This window comes from Papio anubis, chromosome 10 (genome assembly GCF_008728515.1).
Source record: "Papio anubis isolate 15944 chromosome 10, Panubis1.0, whole genome shotgun sequence".
Lineage (NCBI taxonomy): Eukaryota > Metazoa > Chordata > Mammalia > Primates > Cercopithecidae > Papio > Papio anubis.
The window spans coordinates 111,071,818-111,091,772 of record NC_044985.1 but is presented as its reverse complement, the minus strand read 5'-3'; the positions used below and the strand labels follow the sequence as shown (position 1 = coordinate 111,091,772).

The window sequence follows — 19,955 nt, the reverse complement described above, 5'->3', positions numbered from 1 at the left end:
TGCATTTTATCGTATAGGATGAAAGATAAGGTGACCAACCATCCCGTTAACCCAGGACTTTCTCAGTTTCAGGAATGAAAGTCCTGCATCCTGGGAAGGTCCTCGGTCCTGGGCAAGCTAGGATGATTAGTCACCTAACTTGTTAGCCCCACTTCCCAGAAAACAAGGCTCTCGAAAATGAACTATGAGGATACTTAATGCAGCAGTTTAAAATTGTGCTAAAATTTTGATTTATGTTCTTCCAGAATTCACTATGTCCCTGAATTGATCTAATAAGTACTATCTTTATCTCCCAGGTGATTCAGACACACTTAAGGCGTAATCATTCCATTCAGAAGCCTATTACAATACGCTCTGCTTATGTAGAGGGGTTAGTTCAATTTCCAAACACCAGTATTTTGAAAAGATTCCTAAATCATTTTTTTCTAATACTTTGCTGTAGAAAGTGTTAGAAAAGTATAAATTCACAGAACTCAGGTATATTCAGACAATCATTTAGAAATAGATCCCCAAGACTGACAGTTGTCAGAGGAGATAGACATACCTTTACCTTAATAAAAAATAAAAAACAAAAACATGCTGCCCTAAAGTGTATTTGTTCAAGTTATACTATGTACAACAGCTTTCAATAGATTCCAGGGTCTTTTATTTGCTGGTCAAGGGTAAAATGAGCTCAATCCTAAGACTGTGAAAACCACTATCATGTTCAACATTTTCTGTGAAGTTGTATCAGCTGTTTCCAAAGCAGTTTACAGGTATTTTGGTTCAACCACTTCCTACTGATCCAAGTCAATGCTGCCAGTCTCACACCTAGGTTTCCAGGTGGCCCTGGTGGCCCAGGTTCTCCCTGCATCCCTGGTTCTCCAGGTGTGCCAGGTGGCCCTGGGCTTCCTGGAAGGGAGATAATCTTAAGTGTGCCAGGGTCTCCACGTATACCTGTTGACATAAACATAAGAAGAAGATGATGGCTTCACGGATGCGTTACCTTTCTTCATTGAGATCAATAGTAAGGAAATTTATTTACCAGGTGGTCCCATTGGCCCAATTGGTCCTGGAGGTCCAATGGATCCTAGAAATCCAGGATTACCCTTTTCTCCTAAAAACAAACAAACAAACAAAAACACAATGTGATTCCACTTAGATCAATGGGTCTCCTAGTTCTTCAGGTTGATGATTGACTCTAAGGACAAATACTAGAAGTGTGCCTGGAGGCTCTGTCCTGTGGGTTCTGTCACAAGGGCTACAATTTCATTTTTGTTCATGTAGGTTTTGGCATGTTGCTGGGACCCAGTAGTTCATGCTTAATGAGTCTGTAAAGAAATATATTCCAGAAGCAGGCATTAAGAACTTGTATTTTAACATTGAAGGGGAAGGGTCCTTAAGAGTCCAATTATTGAGTTTAGAAACCAATTTCATACTTAAGGTATGATACAAAGTCACATTAAAACCTGTTTTACCATCTGGTGAATTATATTGCTTGGTTGTCATAGTTATCTACTTTCTCAGCTTATTACTCTAGCTTTACTCATAGCCTAGAGTTAGTTACATCAGGAGTTCTCTTGAGCACATAGAGAATATTTGCTTTGTGCAATATTGTTGTTTTAGTATTGGATTCAACTGGATATTCTGTGTCTTAAATGGGGTAGCCCGGTACTGCCAGCATGAACTAATAAAGTGGTAAGATTTCTCTTGCAAGCACAGTCTTTGACACAAATAAAAGAAGGTTACTGAGAGCCATTCATTTGGAGAAATACTCTATTTTAAAGAATCTTGAAATAGTATAGTGGAGCCTTCCTACGTCATTCATAGCGAGGTCCTATTTGTACTAACCCCAGCTGTCTGTACTTCAACAAACACTTGTGTGCCCTAAAATATAAATTGAGGTTATTGTATTTGCATATAAAGAGCAATGCACAAAAACAGTACCTTTCACGCCCGGAAACCCCTGGAATCCAGGATCACCTCTGGGTCCTGGAAGACCTGGAGTACCTGGTGCTCCCTATATTTCAAAACAAGGGAGCAGAACCAACACAAATCTTTTAAAATTACTAAGTTCACAGCAGTTTTTAAAAAATGCAAATAGGGTATAATATCATGTTGGATGAGAATAAGCCAAAGTTAGCAGACATCATTTTTTCAATCAAGGCTATAACTCCTTTGGCCGCTTAGAACCTTTCCTTAGGACTATCATTTTAAAAGTAAAATAAAAGCATCCCTTAAGCCCAAGAGCAAACATACCTTCTAATGTTGGCGTATGTTGTTTCAGTATTGGATTCAACCAGATATTCTGTGTCCTAAATGGAGTAGCCCAGCACTGCCAGCATGAGTTCTTTTTTTTTTTTTATTTTTTTGAGACAGAGTCTCGTTTTGTCATCCAGACTGGAGTGCAGTGGCATGATCTTGGCTTGCTGCAACCTCTGCCTCCTACATTCAAGTAATTCTCATGCCTCAGCCTCCTGAGTAGCTGGGATTACAGGCATGCACCACTACACCTGGCTAATTTTTGTATTTTGAGTAGAAACAGGGTTTCACCATGTTGGCCAAGCTGGTCTCGAACGCCTGACCTCAAATGATCTGCCCACCTCAGCTTCCCAAAGTGCTGGGATTATAGTAGTGAGCTACCATGCCTGGCCCAGAATGAAAATTATAATCATCTGTATTTATAATTGTTGCAAAGACAACAAAACCATTGTTGAGTTACAGCACCCAAGCATCATTCTAACTAAGCTAGCAGAGCCATAAATTACTCTTGACCATGATGATAGGAGAAGTAATGTCCGGGGATGGGAGTGTACAGGGGTTGTCAAGAGAGAGTATTTGACAGGCATATTTGACAAGGATGCAATAATCTAAGCGGGAAGGAGGTGCTCTCTTCTTGTGAGGCTCACATGAACTGGTCTTATAGCCAGGAGATGCTCAAGCAAAGCCATAGAAGGAGGGAGGAGGGAGCAGGGCTTCTGAAGAGAGCTGTTTGTCAAAATGTATGCTAAATCTACTTTCATACTGTCCATATGAATTGAGATAATGCTATTACCTGAGAAAAATGGGCTTTGAAGGTCGTGAAAATGCCAAGAATAAAACTGGCCTTGAACCAGCTATCTTTGGAGCAAGAAGACCAAAGAAGGAACCATCTGATTGCTTGGATAAAGTGTTGTTAAAGAAAGAAGAGAGAGAAAACAGAACCATCTGGTCAAGGACTTGCTGGCTTCTCATTTCTGCCTGTTCCTCTTGAGGCTAAGCTAACTATGAAAAAGAGCATGTTGCCAGGGTTATCCCTGGCAGCAGGAGGGAGCTGTTAAAGGCCCCAAGCCAGTTGAGACATCCATCAATAATTATCTTTCAACTGTAAGTATAGAAGCCTATGAATGACCATGAAATCACCAGAGGAGTTAAGTAAGATCATGTTTCCAAACCAAGCTTTATACATCCCAGTGTCCTTGGAAGGTCTTTAGATGTAACTGTGGATCAAATTGGTAACTTTCAAAGAATCATGGAGAACATGAGAGACACCTACAGACTGAAGATGGGCAAATATGTCATTTTTCAAAAAAAAAAAAAAAAAAAAAAGAACATTTAAAAGTAGATTCTGGAAATCAAATACCAAGACAGCTTAAGAGTGATTCCTAACAATGAGCTTATGGAAAAGTACCTCATTATGCATCACTGATGAGGTTAGTAGAGGACAAAATGAGTTATACCGTAGATGTTCTGTACATTGACAATTTACATGGTAGAGAGAGCTGTGCCATGTGCCATGGTAGCTCTCTCTACCATGTTTTTGTGGCCAAAATGGCTGCTGCATAGAGGAACAAGGATAGATTTAAAGCTTGGTGAATGACCACATCAAAAGGCAGTTCATTAAGGGATTAATTCCAGCTTGTAGAGAGAGAACTCTGGGCACAAAGAGCTGCTTTGTAAGTGTTTCTTGGATCAGCAAGTGATGTCCTCCCTCTTCTTAGTCTAGAAAACCAGACCTCCATTACCTGACTCCTGCTTAGCCCTCCAGACTCCTCTCAAGGTGTCCTCATTCCCACCTCAGCTCCAGTAATACAGTTGCATGTTTGTCACTCACACACACCCATTGTCATTTTGCTCAGAAAGCTCCCTTCCTCCACCCCACCCATACCCCTGCTTTTCTTATTTTCTTGGATAACTCCTATGCATCTGTCAAGACTCAGACTAGGCATCAGTCTCCTCGGGGAGGGATCTTTCCTGAGCGTCTTCCCTCTACAGTCTGGATTAAATACCCTTCCTCTGTGTCCCCATAGGCTCCTGCATTCTTCCTACCACACGGTGGGAAAATGGCCTGTCTCTGTGCCTATCACCCTCACTTTATTGTGGGCTGCTCTAGGGCAAAGGACTGTAGCTTTTTGTTTTTCTGTCCATTGGTACAGAGTAGACACTCAGGTATGATCCCTGAGTCACATTCATCTATTCAACATCTGTCTCCAAGGATTTGATGTAGACAGAGGGATCAGCTCGTCTAATATGCTGCTAAGAGAAAGCTAGGGATGATGGCTGTGGTGTTGAGAGAGAGAATATGAATTGAGAGATCGCAGGCTGGGCGCACAGGCCTAAATGAATAAGACAATGTCTAAGATTGATAAATGTAAAAGTTCTACACTTAAGTCCCAAATAAGCATCAATAACAACAAGCTAGGCAAGAAATAATGGAGAAAACCTAGTAGCAGTTCATGAGGAAAAGGCCCATGGCCTTTAGTTGATTACGAGCGCAATGTGGAGACAAGCAGGTCAGCCCAGTGGCCCAAGTGGAATTTTAGGTCTGATTCCTAAAATGATGACGTTCCAGACAGTAGACTCGTCTGTCCTTTTGCCACTCCCTGGGGTATTGACTTCTAACTTCTGGAGGGCATTCACTCCAGAGGCTATATTTTTTAGGGCAATAATGAGAAACTAGGGTGTATTCAGTATAGAGGCAAAGCTGATAAATGGTTAAACTGAATTTGAAAGAACCAAGTATTTATCCAGGAATAAAATAATTGGAAAGAAATGGCAGTTAGCTAGAAACATTAGCAGGCATTTGGGGGGCAGAAAATAAATAGACATTTACAGGGGAAAGCAGAAAACTTCAGAAGCATATAAGTAGAGGAAAAAGTGACAGCGTCATTTAGAACGATTCTGAACTCCCAGCTGCTTTTTGAAGATTCCGTCACTGGACTTGTTCAGGGTCTAAATAAGCAAGGGTCTGGAATGCTGTAGAGGTGAGTCCCATACAGACCAAAGTTTTGGAGGCCTCTTAGAGGCCAAATCATTCCAACTCTGAAGATTTTTTGATTTTCATAAACTTTTGGACTGTGTTCCCTTAGGCATGCTGCACAGATGCATCAAAAATTGTAAATTTTACATTAACATTAACATTAACAATAAGTCAGTGTTAATGATATGGTTTGACTGTGTCCCCACCCAAATCTCATCTTGAATTGTAGTTCCTATAATCCCCGCATGTCCTGGGAAGGATCCAGTGGGAGGTAATTGAATCATGGGGGTGGTTCCCCCATGCCATTCTCATGATAGTGAGTGAGTTCTCATTAGATCTGATGGTTTTATAAGGGGCTACCCCCTTCACTTGGCACTCATTCTGTCTCCTGTTGTGGTGTGAAGAGGTGCCTTCCGCCATGATTGTAAGTTTCTTGAGATCTCCCCAGCCACGCAGAATTGTGAGTCAATTAAACCTCTTTTCTTTAAAAATTACCAAGTCTTGGGTATGTCTTTGTTAGCAGCATGAGAATGGACTAATACAGTTAACAATATTGACAATATATGGTATAATGTACAATATAAGAATAATTATAGTAAGTAGATATTGAATTGATAATGAGTCAAAATAATTATTCATACTCACCAGATGACCTGGTGGTCCCATGTCTCCTACAGTTCCAGGTGGACCTTTTGGCCCAGGGTGGCCCATAGACCCTTTGTCTCCTTTTATGCCTGTTACATGACTCCCTGGAGGTCCAGGGGGACCAGGCTCGCCTGAATTCATGAAAAGTCTGTCAGTATTGCCAGCCAGGGAGCTTCGAAGGTTCTACCTAATTAGTGATTGTTTCTAATGAAGTATAAACCCTTTACTTAGCATTACCACAAACATTCTTTCCCCTGGGGCATGTGATGGGATTGTGGTAAAGACAGGATGAGATGATGCCAGTGAAGCACCTGGCACCCACCAGCAGGATCTGCTTCTCCCCAGTGAGGGTCTGTTACAGCAGGGTCTGTGCCTGCTTCCCTAGAGCCTAGCCCAGCTCTAGGGATTCAACAAATAGAGTTGAATGAATGCATCACTGTCTTTTAGGCTAATTAATTATTATTATTTTTTGAGACAGTTTTGTTCTGTTGCCCAGGCTGGAGTGCAGTGGTGCAATCTCAGCTCACTGCAGCCTCTGCCTCCCAGGTTTAAGCGGTTCTCCCACCACAGCCTCCTGAGTAGCTGGGATTACAGGCATGCACCACCAACCAAGACTGGCTAATTTTTGTATTTTTTAGTAGAGACAGAGTTTCACCATGTTGGCCAGGCTGGTCTTGAACTCCTGACCTCAAGTGATCCACCCACCTTGGCCTACCAAAGTCCTGGGATTATAGGCATGAGCCACTGCGTCCAGCCAGGCTCACTGATTTACTGACTACACATCCCTCAAACAGGCTACCTTGTCTTGACAGTTGCTGGGTGTGGGAACCATGGGTAGACGGGGAATGGAGATGACCACAGGGAAAGAAGAAGCAACAAGGTAACATGAGGAGGAGGTTGAAAACTTTTGAGGTCAAACATGATTTTTGTTCTTTTATGCTATTTAAAAGTAAACCCTCTACCTGGGCTTCCTCTTAAGCCTGGTGGACCATGATTTCCTTTCCGGCCAGGGATAATTGCACCGGGCAGACCTGGTGGCCCTGGGAATCCTTCTATGCCTGTGGGCCCTCGAGGCCCAGCATCTCCCATGGCCCCTTTTCTGCCAGGGAGGCCAGGAAAACCTGGGGATCCCCTGTCTCCTTTAGCTCCTGCAAAGAAGAAGGACTAGTAAGTTTCTTTAATGGCCATATGGTTGGGTTAGAGTTCTTGGCTATCTTTAATAATGTAAGTACTTTGCTTAAAAGTGTTCAGATTCAGAATATATATTTCTAAAATATATATTTTATAATATATTGCTGGTAAATGCAATATAGAGCTACAAAAACTGAGTTGAGACTCAGTGTGTCTCCAACTAGCTGTCCGATCTTGGCAAATTCACTTCAGATTTACTTACTATTACAAATTTTGATTTTCTTATTTTAAAAATGGAGGTAATACCTGTTCTAGCTAATTATTTCAGATCAAGTGAGATAACATACAAACATAAAAGCATGGCATAAGCTCTAAAGTGTTACATAAACGTAAGCCACAGTTACTCTCAGCTGATGAACTTAATCATGTTGACATTGTTGAGTCACTGATAATCCGTTAGAGCATAAGAAGCTAAATGGCATAGCACTGATGTGTGCATTTGAAGTATTATCCAGCTAAACCCAGACAAAGGAGCAACAAAATTGCAGTCTTTATTCTGTCCTTTTGCTAACTTCCCCACACATCCCCCATAATAGGAATAGTAGTGGCAGGAGGTTTGGATTTACCAAAGACCCCCCAAAAAGGCCACAAGTCAATACTAATATTTTTCATCTTAGAAAACCTTCAAGAAATTGTGCTTTGACATTCATGAATGAAAAATATTGTATGAATTGAAAATAATGTCTCCCTCTTCTCTCCCATCTCTATGTTATTCTAGAAGCAGTAAATGGCATGAAAACAGGAGATAGATGTGCAGAAGGAGAGGGAGAAGGAAAGGGAGGCTAATAGCTCAGGGGAGGGCTTGGGGAGTTATTATATAGTAAAGACTTACAATGAAAATAAAATTGATGAATATTGACTATCTAGCCCTATGTCTATTCACACCCTTTAGCTTTTTAATACCTGTAATTTATGCTTTTAAAAGAAAGTGCTTAGATGACTTCAGTTCACTCCAAGCTTTGTAATACTGTATTTGCATGGCAATGACCTGAAGCACCAAGATGGCTTGGATTATATATTTCATGTTCATTAAAATGATTACATGCTCTGCAATATGATTTCATTTTAGGATTTTGGAGAATAAACTAATTAAAAGGATTCATACCTTCCAAGTCTCAATGAACTCTTCTCCATATTTAGTTATCCTAGAGGGATTGAGGTGCATAATCATTCACTTACATAATTAGGCTATTGGTTAGTTTTAAGGCTTTTAAACCTAAGGTATGACCGTTTTATACCAAATTTTATTTCCATTTAAAAGCTAGTGTTCTCATTCCAAATGGTTAAACTGTGAGTTAGCCTGGGAACATGAAGAGCAACTCTCCTTTTGACCACAATTCTAAAGCTACACCGTGGAACAGGAAAAGCCTTCATGCTCATTGGTAAAGGAGAGGTCTGAGAGATGTGAGAAGACTGAGCTCAACCAAAAGAACAATCAAACCAGTAAGAAACAAATGGGAGAGAACAGCTCTTGTCTACTTTTACACTTTAACTGTTTTGTCAAAAGTGGTTCCTGCCCGACTGAGTTTCTCATTGGCATCGAGCTATTCTTTGCTGGTTCGCATGAGCATCAATAACTAGGGCCCTTCAGTGTGCTAGGCCTCTTTGCTAATGAAATGCTCCCATTCACAGGACCCGTGGCTGAGACAGGTCAATGAAATGTGCAGACAATCTGATGTTTCTCCTGGAAGTTTGACTAGAAAATGGAAAAGAGTTAAAAGAAGCTGTTTATCTTGTAAAGCACTGATGTGAGAAATCCAGACTTGCAGCCTGCCAAACAAAAAACTTGTAAATACTCTGAATGACATGTTCAGTAAACTACCATGTCTGAGATGTTGAGAGACTCTCTGGGTAGCCTTTAATAAACAATAGCATGGACCGCAAGCTGGATCTGGGAGTTGGAATCAGACCTAAGAAGATATAGGTGGGAAAGGATTTGGATTACTCCTGTGCCTCAGAACAGCAGGGACAGATGCTCACTGAGAACCCATCAGTTCCACCTTCACCTTTTAGAAGGTGGTACCTTTAAACCATGCTAACAACAGCAAGACATATACAGAAGAATCCTTTTTACTTTTCAAGACTTTCTTAGTAGGAAATTCCAAAATTGAATCAGAGTTTCTAATTCATTCCATTTGTTGTGATGGTAATAAGTAAACATTTAAAATTGAAGACCAAGATGATAAATATCCTTCTATATTGCCATTGGAACATCTTTAATTTGCTAGGTTAAGCTTATTTATATTTCAGGCATGTTCAACTGCTTTCTCTCCTTGAAAATGTGTACATTAGGACAGGGAAGAAGAACTGCTTACCTTGAGCACCCGGGTTCCCTCTTGGGCCTGGAGGGGCCCGCAATAAACCTGAAAGAGATAATCTTGGCATGTTAATATTTGGTCAATTTCATTATATTATATGTCTATGACAGAAGTTTAGTACACACCAAAAACATGTTAAAGATAATCAGTTCTATCGGAGAAAAATCTTTAGAGCAGCAAAGGATTACACTGTTACTAATGATTCTATCCAAAATAAAACTAGTGGATCAAAGATAATGAGCAAGTTGTACCCGTTTCTCCCTTTTCTCCGGCTGGACCAGGAATTCCATCACGTCCTTGGTCACCTCTTACACCCATTGGTCCAGGAGATCCTGGGAATCCTGGAAGACCTGAAAAAAAAAAAAAAAAAAAAAAAAAAAAGCCTAAAACTATGATATACAAAAAGAGGATTTATTTCTTGCCAATGGCCTAATGGGAATACCAGGGAGATGTGTGGAATTGTGTTAAAGAGGCTATTTTTCAGAACTGTAGCTATGTGAAGCTATGTTCCTAGGGAAAACCACATACAGATTACTATTATCATGAGGATTGGATTATCAGTTTGGAATAGGTTGCCAAATATTTGAATTAAATAGATAGAAATATCTAACCTCATTTTTTTTTGCATTTTTGTCTGGATACTGAGTAACTAGGAGCTACCTTCTATAGAATAGTAGGTTTACAGAAATCCACACCTCAGGAGAAAGTGTGCCTCCCACATGAAAAGGAAAGAGAGAAAGTACAAAAATGAAACCTGGAGGGCCTTTGATTCCTGGAGGGCCCGGGAAGCCTTTGATTCCTTTAAAACCCAAGTCACCATGAGGACCTGGCTTTCCTAGAAATGAAGAGAGGGGAAGGAAGAAAAAAGATCACCAAAAGATAAATGATTACAACAGTGACTGAAACGGTCTGTTTTTATAGTCAACCATGCTCATGCTGGCCTTAAGGAAGCTCTCTTGTTGCAAGGTCACCCCATGGTTTTGTCCAGGCTGCTTTTTTCCCGGAGAACCACATGCAGAGCTGTGGCAAATCACTTTCAAAGATGTGTGTACACCAACCACAAGCACCACTCAATATGCAATTTTATTTTAATTGTGAGTTAAATGCAAATTTATTGAAACTTTCTGTATTTGAACAGGTAGTTTATTGTATTTAAGTAAAACCTGAATCTGCAACCTAATAGTTTCACAGTTGTTTTTAATGAAACAAAACCCTAAACCTGAATTGTAAGCTAATAAGCAAGAAAGCCAAAATTCAATCCAGAAATGGGTTCGAAAAAGAGTCACAGCACAGTGATGTAGTTTGAATTGTGGTGTTCCCAGATTCATATGTTGAAGTCCTAACCTTCAGTACTTTGGAACGTGACTCTGTATTTGGGGATAGGGCTGGTAAAGAGGTAACTAAATTAAAATGAGGTCAGTAGGGTGGACCCTAATCCAATATCGTGTGGTGTCTTTATAAGAAAAGAAGATTAAGATGCTTGGAAAACACAGGAAGAAGATAGCCATCCACCAGCCAAGAACAGGGGCCCTGGAGGAAACCAATGCTGCCGACAGCTTGATCACAGATTCGGAGCTGCTGAAACTGTGAGAAAATAAACGTCAGTAGTTTAAGCCACCTAATCACTTCTCAGCCTTCTGGCTAACATCAAGTGTAGTTTAAGCCACCTAGTCTGTGGTATTCACTATGGAAGACTGAACAAACTAATATAAACATTACAATTGTACAGCGGCTAACATTTTGTATCCTTGGGCTGAATTTGTTGAGACAGTTCTTCAAAAGTGTTGTTTACAGGAACATATTTTTATATTTCAGTCCACCAAATGGGCTGATTAGTAAAATTGGGCTCTCTTAATGAATTCCCTGTTTCTTAGTGTTAGAATTTGAAGTTCAAAGTTGAATAAAAGCAACTGCAGCATAAAAGTATAAATAGGGCCGGGCGCGGTGGCTCAAGCCTGTAATCCCAGCACTTTGGGAGGCCGAGACAGGTGGATCACGAGGTCAGAAGATCGAGACCATCCTGGCGAACACGGTGAAACCCCGTCTCTACTAAAAAATACAAAAAACTAGCCGGGCGAGATGGCGGGCGCCTGTAGTCCCAGTTACTTGGGAGGCTGAGGCAGGAGAATGGCGTAAACCCGGGAGGCGGAGCTTGCAGTGAGCTGAGATCCGGCCACTGCACTCCAGCCCGGGTGACAGAGCGAGACTCCGTCTCAAAAAAAAAAAAAAAAAGTATAAATAGCTTTCTGTTTACCACAGTGATTTCAGGAGGGCTATACTCTGAGTAATGCTTCCAGCTTTTAGAATTGTAAACCCAAACCTTACCTGGGAGGCCAGGACTTCCAGGACTTCCAGGGGCTCCCTCAGGTCCAGCAGGCCCCGAATGTCCAGGTGGGCCAGGTTGCCCCATTTCTCCTTTCTTTCCCATTTCACCCGGCAGTCCTGGATCCCCCTTAAATGTAGTCAAATACCTTTAAAATTCTCATATAAGCAGGATATGTGGTTAGAATTCAACGTAAACTTTATTCACTAATTCTTTCATTCATTCGTCAATTCATATTTAGTATCTGCTCTCTGCCAGCACTGTGATAGGTGCTGGGAATAAGATGGCCACATGGTTTATGGGGCCCAGCGCAAAATGAAAATGCAGCTTCCCTTAAAACTTAAAGTGAATTTCAAGACAGCAACAGCATAGCATCAGACCAAGTGTGGAGGCCCTTCTTAGCACAGGACCTCTGTGACTGCACTGGTAGCAAACCCAGGAAGCTGGCTTTTACCAGGATATAATGGTAACCTATATAGATTTATGGCTTACACAGTCCCTGCCTTCATGGAGCTTCAGAGACCAGTAAGTAGATAGATATTAAATAATCATACAAATATATAATTACAAATTGTGATGAGTAGCTGGGAGTAAGAAAGAAATAGACTAAATAAAGATATATCCTACAAATACTATGCATGCAAATATGTCAATCATATGTTTTAAAAGCCTTCCAATGATTTAATGTTCATTAAATCTTCACTTCAGTTTTAAGACCAACCAGCACATACAGGTTTGGTAAAGATTTACAAAATTTCTATGGTAGCCAATTAAAATGTACTACTCTGTTACTCTCATTTTGCTGACATGATAAAACCAGCTCATTTTGTGTACAATGCACAGTTCTAAAAATTTATTCTGGCGGTTACCTGGTGAAAACTTTAAATCTAAATGAAACTATCAATTAACTGAGTGTGAAGTCAAACAGGATTTCTCGTTGAGCAAATATCTCAGTGGAAGCAATCTCAGGTTTTCTGAGGACTTAATCTAAATATAAAAAACAAAGACATTCGTCTGTGCTCCAAGTGAAAAAACAGTTGCTTTCTTGGGTCTGTGTAGTGTCTAAATTTTTTTCTTGTTTTAGCAACTACTACTGGAGACTGTAGCTGGTGGAAATATTTAGGAAAGGTGGTATTTTATTGTCTCCAAAAAGAGGGAGAAGGTTCCCTAAGTAATAATTTTTATATGTTGGAGTCATATACTGTTGAAAATCTAAAAATCTAAATCTGAAAGATAGACTCTGCCCTACAAAAACATTTTCAAACATTTCGCATTTAGTTTCTAGAGGTTGCTGGGCTTCTTGGGATCCCATAGATTTTCCCACCGGTCCATGGAATCCCATGTTAGTAACCTCTGCTCGTAGGAACTTCTATTAATCATTCTCTTTTGGTCTATCTCTAGCTTTTAATGTGAGAGCTGTACTCAGAAAATTGGGAAGAGAATAAACCTAAGAAAGCCACTGAGCCCTATTGAAACATTTGGTTGCTGCTTTGTATAACACGGTAGTAAAAAAAGGGCTTTAACATCCAACCTCAATTTGACAGAGCACGAACACTGAAAACATTGAAACAAGATTGAGTATTTCCATTCCATTACGCAGAAAAAGTTCTAAAACAAGAAAGATAAATGTATGTATCTTATGATTTTGTTTGCTTTCTAATGATGCTGTAAAGTTATTTTATTTTGTATCTTTTGTTAGTCTTAGTAAGACAAGTGTTTTTTATTAGAAGGTTTGCAAATTTATTTTTCTAAGTCTACATGAGATGAGTACAGCAGAAACAGGCCACTTTGTATCACAAGAAAAAAATCCACTGTCCCATCTGATTTTATGGGCCTGTAATCACTGCCTTCTTCTGGCAGCACACCTAAATTGCAGGGACAGTGTGGAAATTCCTTGGTGACTGAAAGAGGCTTTCAGAAGTTGACAGCTCTGTGACAGACAAGCATCCTCAGTTGTGGAGACAGGATTTTAAAAATCCAAATAACTGTCTGAAATTATAGTAATAGTTTCAATTTTCTCTGCCCACACTGAATCTGGGTACTTGTTGGTATTTTTCAAGGCACTCACTCCACCACCAAAATGTAAATATTTCAGTGGCCTATATACCGTTGGTCCTGGTGGTCCTGGCCTTGTACCTTCTGAATAACCCGGCTCTCCCTTATCTCCCTGGAGACCGTGAATACCTGGGAGGCCTGGTCTTCCTGCTCGACCTGGGAATCCCAAAGTTCCCCTTTTTCCTTTAGAACCTGAAATTAGGGGGAAAACATCGAGTAAAATAGATAAACATGAGGATCTTGAAGTTTTCTACTTTTCACTTTTGCATAAGTTTTCTCCCAAGAATGGCTTTTTCAGAATTACAAATGCATCAGGTAGTTAACAATGGATGATTATTATATAACATCAATATTTATTTTGTTCTCACCCATATTCTAATTGCACACTGTATATTTGTCTAATAGCAAATCTAGTTTTGTTGTTGTTGTTGGTTTTTACTGAGACGGAGTCTCACTCTGTCGCCCATGCTGGAGTGCAGTGGCGTGACCTCAGCTCACTGCACCCTCCGCCTCTTGGGTTCAAGTGATTCTCCTGCCTCAGCCTCCTGTGTAACTGGGACTACAGGTGTGCACCACTACACCCAGCTAATTTTTTTATATTTTTTTGTAGAGATAGGGTTTCGCTGTGTTGGCCAGGCTGCTCTCAAACTCCTGACCTCAGGTGATCCACCTGTCTCAGCCTCCCACAGTGCTGGGATTACAGGTATGAGCCACTGCACTTGGCCCCGCAAATCTAGTTTTTTAATATAAGTTTTCTACCAAGTGGAAAACCAAAACAGTACACAACACAGAAAATCTGGAATCCTCACTCATCATGAGCTTGTGGGCTCGTAACAGGACCTTACACATTACCTGGCATGCCCATGTTCCCCATGCTTCCTGGTATACCACGTAGTCCTGGTTCTCCAGCATTCCCAGTGCTGCCCAAATCTCCTCTGGGGCCTTCAGAACAAATAAATAGTTATTGCCCTGCACAGTTTCTGGTCATAGTATGTGTTTAATAAATACTTGTTGCTTGCATGCATGAATGAATCCAGAACAGCCAGACCAGCTGGTTTAGGCATTGTCTAGCTATCATTTTTCCTTCAAATAAGGAGGGAACTAGGGACCTGGAACATGTAAAACTAAAGAAAGTTAGATTCTTGTCAGCAGGCCTGGGTTTCAAACACTAAAATCATCCTAGGACCAACACCAGCAGGAAAAAGTGGGCTCCTGCAACCATATGGTAATATATTTCCAACTGCATCCTGAAATGTTATTGCCATGTAATATATTTTGTTACTGAGGTGGTTATAGGAATGGTGGGATACTTTAATTATTTAAAAATTATTTTGTAAACTCAGTTACTTGCTTTAAAAAAGAAAGATGCAAACCTGAAAACTTCTAAGGCATTCTCTAATTTTCATCTCTGATATGTGATATGGTGATGAATTATAATTTATAATACATACCAGCAATTTCAGAATGAAATTTTGAGGACAAAATGGAACTATTTGTAGGTTAATATAAGTTAACTACACACCAACTATCAACACCTTCCTGTTAATTTAGTAGCAAATTTTGCTGGAACACTATCAGAACAGAACTGATATTTAAACCCAATAAGTCTAGAAACAACGTTTATTACTTTAGATGTAGGAAAGTGTACAATGTGATATTTTTCTATTTGAGAATCAGCTGTACCTGGTGGTCCTGCTGGTCCAGGTAGTCCTTTGAGGCCTTTTAAACCTGGCATCCCTGGAACGCCTCTGTTTCCTTTCTCACCTGGATTTCCTGCGAATCCTAAAGTTAGAAACCAGGTATTAACAAGAAAATTAGCCGGGTGTGGTGGCAGGTGCCTGTAATCCCAGTTACGTGGGAGGCTGAGGCAGGAGAATCACTTGAACCTGGGAGACAGAGGTTGAAGTGAGCTGAGATCATGCCACTGTGCTCCAGCCTGGGCGACAGAGCGAGACTCCATCTCAAAAATACCCCCCAAAACAAAAAACCAAGTATGAAAAATGCAGGTTAAAATTTTGTCAGACCCATCCACATCCTGGTTTAAACCAATGGCATATTATTGTTGTACAGCATAGCATATATGTTAAGAGCATGGGCGGATTTGGGCTTCTATCTTTTAGAGAAGAGGATTAAATGAAATAATATGTGTCAGGCATTAGCACAGTGCCTGGCATAAGTTATTCCTCAGTGAACACTAGCAATGATCTTAATATGTGCTGTTTAAAACAACATTTTAAGAATTAGCAGCCTAAATATCTCTTCATTTTTTAATAGCAAAGACAAAGTGTTATCCACTACACTATTCTCATCTAGATGATTCTATTCTCAATCCATGTATTAAAATTATAATTTATTAAGTATTAGGTAAGTCAAAGGCCAGAATCACACTGTCAATCAGTTAATAACACTTGGATTTGAATCCAGTTCTGCACGTCTGGAAAGCTTATAAACGTCCCAGGAAACCATTCTACTTTCCCTAAAACATGACTTTGATCATACTCTTCTCCTTTTCATAAATAGTCATTGGGCTGGGTGCGGTGACTCATGTCTGTAATCCCAGCAGTTTGGGAGGCTGAGGTGGGTGGATCATTTGAGGTCAGAAGTTCGAGACCAGCCTGGCCAACATGGTGAAACCCCGTCTCTACTAAAAATATCAAAATTAGCTGGTTTGATGGCACACACCTGTAATCCCAGCTACTTGGGAGGCTGAGGCAAGAGAATCACTTGAACCTAGGAGGCGGAGTTTGCAGTGAGCCGAGATTGTGCCATCACCCTCCAGCCGGGGTGACAGAGCGAGACTCCATCTCAAAATAAATAAATAAATAGTCACTGGATCTATTACCTACAGAGTAAATTGCAAACTCCTTCGGCAGCATGAAGCGTTCTACAATCTGTCCATGGCCTGCCTTTGTGCTTTTTCTCAAGCAGATTCACTTCCCTTGGCTCTTTTCCTGCATATGTACTTATTCATTCACATATGGATGGAGCATCTAATTAATAAATAGGTCTTGTGCTGAGCACCGGAGAGATAAATCATCATGTTCTCTTCCCCCAAGTTTTTAGTGTTTAACTGGGGAGACAGCCAAGTAAACAAACAATTATCATCCAGGCAGATAAACGCTGTACTAGAGTTGGGCACAATATGCTACAGGGAAGAATTTCTGGAAGAGGTAGTATTTTTTAGCTCAGTCTTGAAGACCAAATGAAAACTAATTGGGTGAAGAAGGTCTGGAGTGAGACAGGATTCCCAGACAGTAAAATAGCATGTAGAAAGGAGTGATGAGTATCAGGGAGTTAGATTGTTTTGTTTTACAACCTTCGTTTTTTCCTTTTATGTCGTTGATTGCAATCTGAAAAGATATATATACTGTTTAGTCTGTTTGTTTATTTCAGTTTTTTAGGGGTTGGCAAAATACAACTTTCAGGCTGAATCTGGCTTGGTTTTGTATGGCTTGCGAGTTAAGACGGGTTTTACTTTTTTTTTTTTTTTTTTTTTGAGACGGAGTCTCGCTTTGTCACCAGGCTGGAGTGCAGTGGCATAATATCGGCTCACTGCAACCTTCACCTCCCGGGTTCAAGTGATTCTCCTACCTCAGCCTCCTGAGTAGTTGGGATTACAAGTGTGTGCCACCATGCCCGGCTAATTTTTGTATTTTTATTAGAGTCGGGGTTTCACTATGTTGGCCAGGATGGTCTCAATCTCTTGACCTCATGATCCGCCCGCCTCAGCCTCCTGAAGTGCTGGGATTTACAGGCGTGAGCCACCATGCCCGATGGTTTTTACATTTTTAAAAGGTTGTTAAAAACAAAAGCAAAGAAGAAGATGCAATAGGGACCATATGTGATCCACAAAGCCTGAGATACTTACTACCTAGCCTAAATGGAAAATGTTTATGGACCCATTATGTCTCTTTTCCCCACTAAACTGTAACTTTCATCATGACTAGGAAACTAAAGTCTGCTTTGTTCACCTCTGTATAATCAAGACATAGCAAAATGCCTAGTCCATAGGTATTATTAAATAAAAAGTAATTATTGAGTACCTAAATGTCATGTGGCTGGAGAGACAGGCCAAGTGCAAGTGGTGAATAAACTTGTATGTCAGTCTAAGTTTCAATTCTCAAAGCACAGGGAGCCTTGAAAGATTTTAAGCCAAGAATTTTATTTGTTCATCTGAATCTTATTTGACATTTAAATCCTCTTTCACGGAGGTTTCACTGACTATCCTAGTTGCTGTATTTTCTGCCTGCCTCAACTCCTACGGAGCTCTGGCAGCACAGTAAGGAGGCCAAGTGTGAGGCCCATCTCTGCCATTTCCTATCAGAGTGACACTGGGCAAGTAACTTGACCTCCCTATTTCCCCATATGTAAAATGGGATGATTGCAATAGCAGTATCTACTCCTAGGGTTATATATTTATTTATTTTTTGAGACAGAGTCTTACTCTGTTGCCCAGACTGGAGTGCAGTGGCACAATCTCAGCTCATTGCAACCTTCACCTCCCAGGTTCAAGCGATTCTCTTGCCTCAGCCTCCTGAGTAGCTGGGATTACAGGCGCTCGCCACCACACCCAGCTAATTTTTGTATTTTTAGTAGAGACGGGGTTTTGCCATGTTAGCCAGGCTGGTCTTGAACTCCTGACCTCAGGTGATCCATCCGCCTTGGCCTCCCAAAATACTGGGATTACAGCTGTGAGCCACTGTGCCCAGCCTACTCCTAGGGTTATTGTGAGGATTAAATGAGTCAATAGTTGTAAAACTTGGAACAGTACTTGCACATGGTAAATGTTCCTTAGGTCATTGTTAAATAATATAGCATACTAATTTGCCCCTTGCGTTCTTTATTATCTTTTTCTACATATGCCTAAGTCTCCCACGCAGACTCCTTGTGGAGAGGATAGTGACTTGTTATTGTGCTTCTCTGTATATTCAATATCTCTTCCACATGTGAAGTGAATAGCTTTAAGTCAGAAATTCAGATTTAGGAAAAAAAAATGGATCATATTGAAATTAGGGAGGCCTAGATACAGGTTCTTTTTTTGTTGTTGTTATTCTTCAATCTGTGTCCCTTGGTTATGCATTTGAAAAGCCTGAAGAAAACATACAGAACAGCCTGGATGCCTACTCTACTTTGGGTGAGTAAAAGAGTTTTGTTGGAAGCATAGAAATAGCCCCATAGCATGTGTCCTTCTGTACTTCACAAAAGGAATTCTTCAATTGCAAATTAGTACTCACAGCACATTTATACTGTGAGAGCCAAATTTCTGCTTATGTAGGCAGAGATATGCTATTCATATTTTTTTCCAGAATGCTTCTAACACTACTTAAATAATCTAAAATAATCTAGTGAAGTGGTGTCTATGCAGACAGTTTATGAGGACTGGAGATTGGTGCCAGTATTTTCTTTTTTTTTTCATATCTTGGCTTAGAGTAGTCCTAGCAGAGTTTTATAAAAGTCACATTACTTTCTTTTTCATTGCTAAAAATGAAATGCAATATTCTTTTTGTACCAGAACTAAACTGTCTCTTCAACACCAGGTTAGATGGGGACTACCCAGAAGGCCTTTACTTCCTAACTTGCCAGATAGTCAGCCTTTATATTGTGGTCTACAGCACCCTGTGCAGATTTTTCTTTTTTTTTTTTTTTTAGGTTTGGCAGTAGATGTGAAGGTTTGTTACATCCTTATGTGCCACACATATAAATATTTGTTGAATACAGTCTCATTTCTCAAAAGTCATTTCAAATGTCTCAAAATTTAACATGGTTTTGTAACTGCAAACACATTTTTCTTTTATTGCGCTCTTGCTATGACACGTTTTTCTTTTATTCCTTTCCTGCTATGAGAGTCTGATCTGCAAATGTAGTATTTTGCCCAACAGTTCTCCGTTTTTCTAAAGTTGCTTGCGATTACATTTGGTCAAGAAGACCGCAAGGGAGGGCTTCTGAAAGTTTTGTTTTATATTGGCTGTATTGATCATATCACAAAAACTACCAAAAAAGTGCCCAGATAACTTGAAATGATGTGAATGCATTTGAATTTTAGCTTAAGAACCACATCTAACAACAGTCTTTCAAAGGGTTACATTTTCATTGGAGCATTTCTTTTTAATAATTATGCTCCAAAGGATTTTGAACAGGAGAAGAAGTTTTTAGATGGAATCAGAAAATATTCTCCTGGTAGTCTACAGAATAAAGTTGAATTTGA

At 40.2% G+C, this 19,955-nt stretch overlaps 1 protein-coding gene across 6 annotated transcripts in view; it reads right to left on the bottom strand.

Annotated features, from left to right (window-relative positions):
• COL4A3 (collagen type IV alpha 3 chain) overlaps positions 1-19,955 on the bottom strand; it is a 147,392-nt gene that overhangs the window by 8,454 nt on the left and 118,983 nt on the right. For 5 of the 6 annotated variants that reach the window (XR_004176727.1, XM_031651897.1, XM_003908024.5 and 2 more), the window contains 12 exons: positions 15,434-15,532; positions 14,603-14,692; positions 13,803-13,942; positions 11,698-11,824; positions 10,127-10,207; positions 9,624-9,722; positions 9,370-9,417; positions 6,826-7,011; positions 5,864-5,994; positions 1,927-1,999; positions 1,025-1,096; positions 811-936 (listed from right to left, as the gene is read on the bottom strand). Coding sequence is in view for 4 of the 6 variants with exons in the window: in XM_031651897.1 (XP_031507757.1) it covers positions 811-936; positions 1,025-1,096; positions 1,927-1,999; positions 5,864-5,994; positions 6,826-7,011; positions 9,370-9,417; positions 9,624-9,722; positions 10,127-10,207; positions 11,698-11,824; positions 13,803-13,942; positions 14,603-14,692; positions 15,434-15,532 (1,272 nt within the window). In the remaining 2 variants the exon portion in view is untranslated. Of the gene's footprint in view, positions 1-544; positions 937-1,024; positions 1,097-1,926; positions 2,000-5,863; positions 5,995-6,825; positions 7,012-9,369; positions 9,418-9,623; positions 9,723-10,126; positions 10,208-11,697; positions 11,825-13,802; positions 13,943-14,602; positions 14,693-15,433; positions 15,533-19,955 lie in introns of all 6 variants that reach the window. The other variant, XR_004176728.1, reaches the window with a different exon arrangement.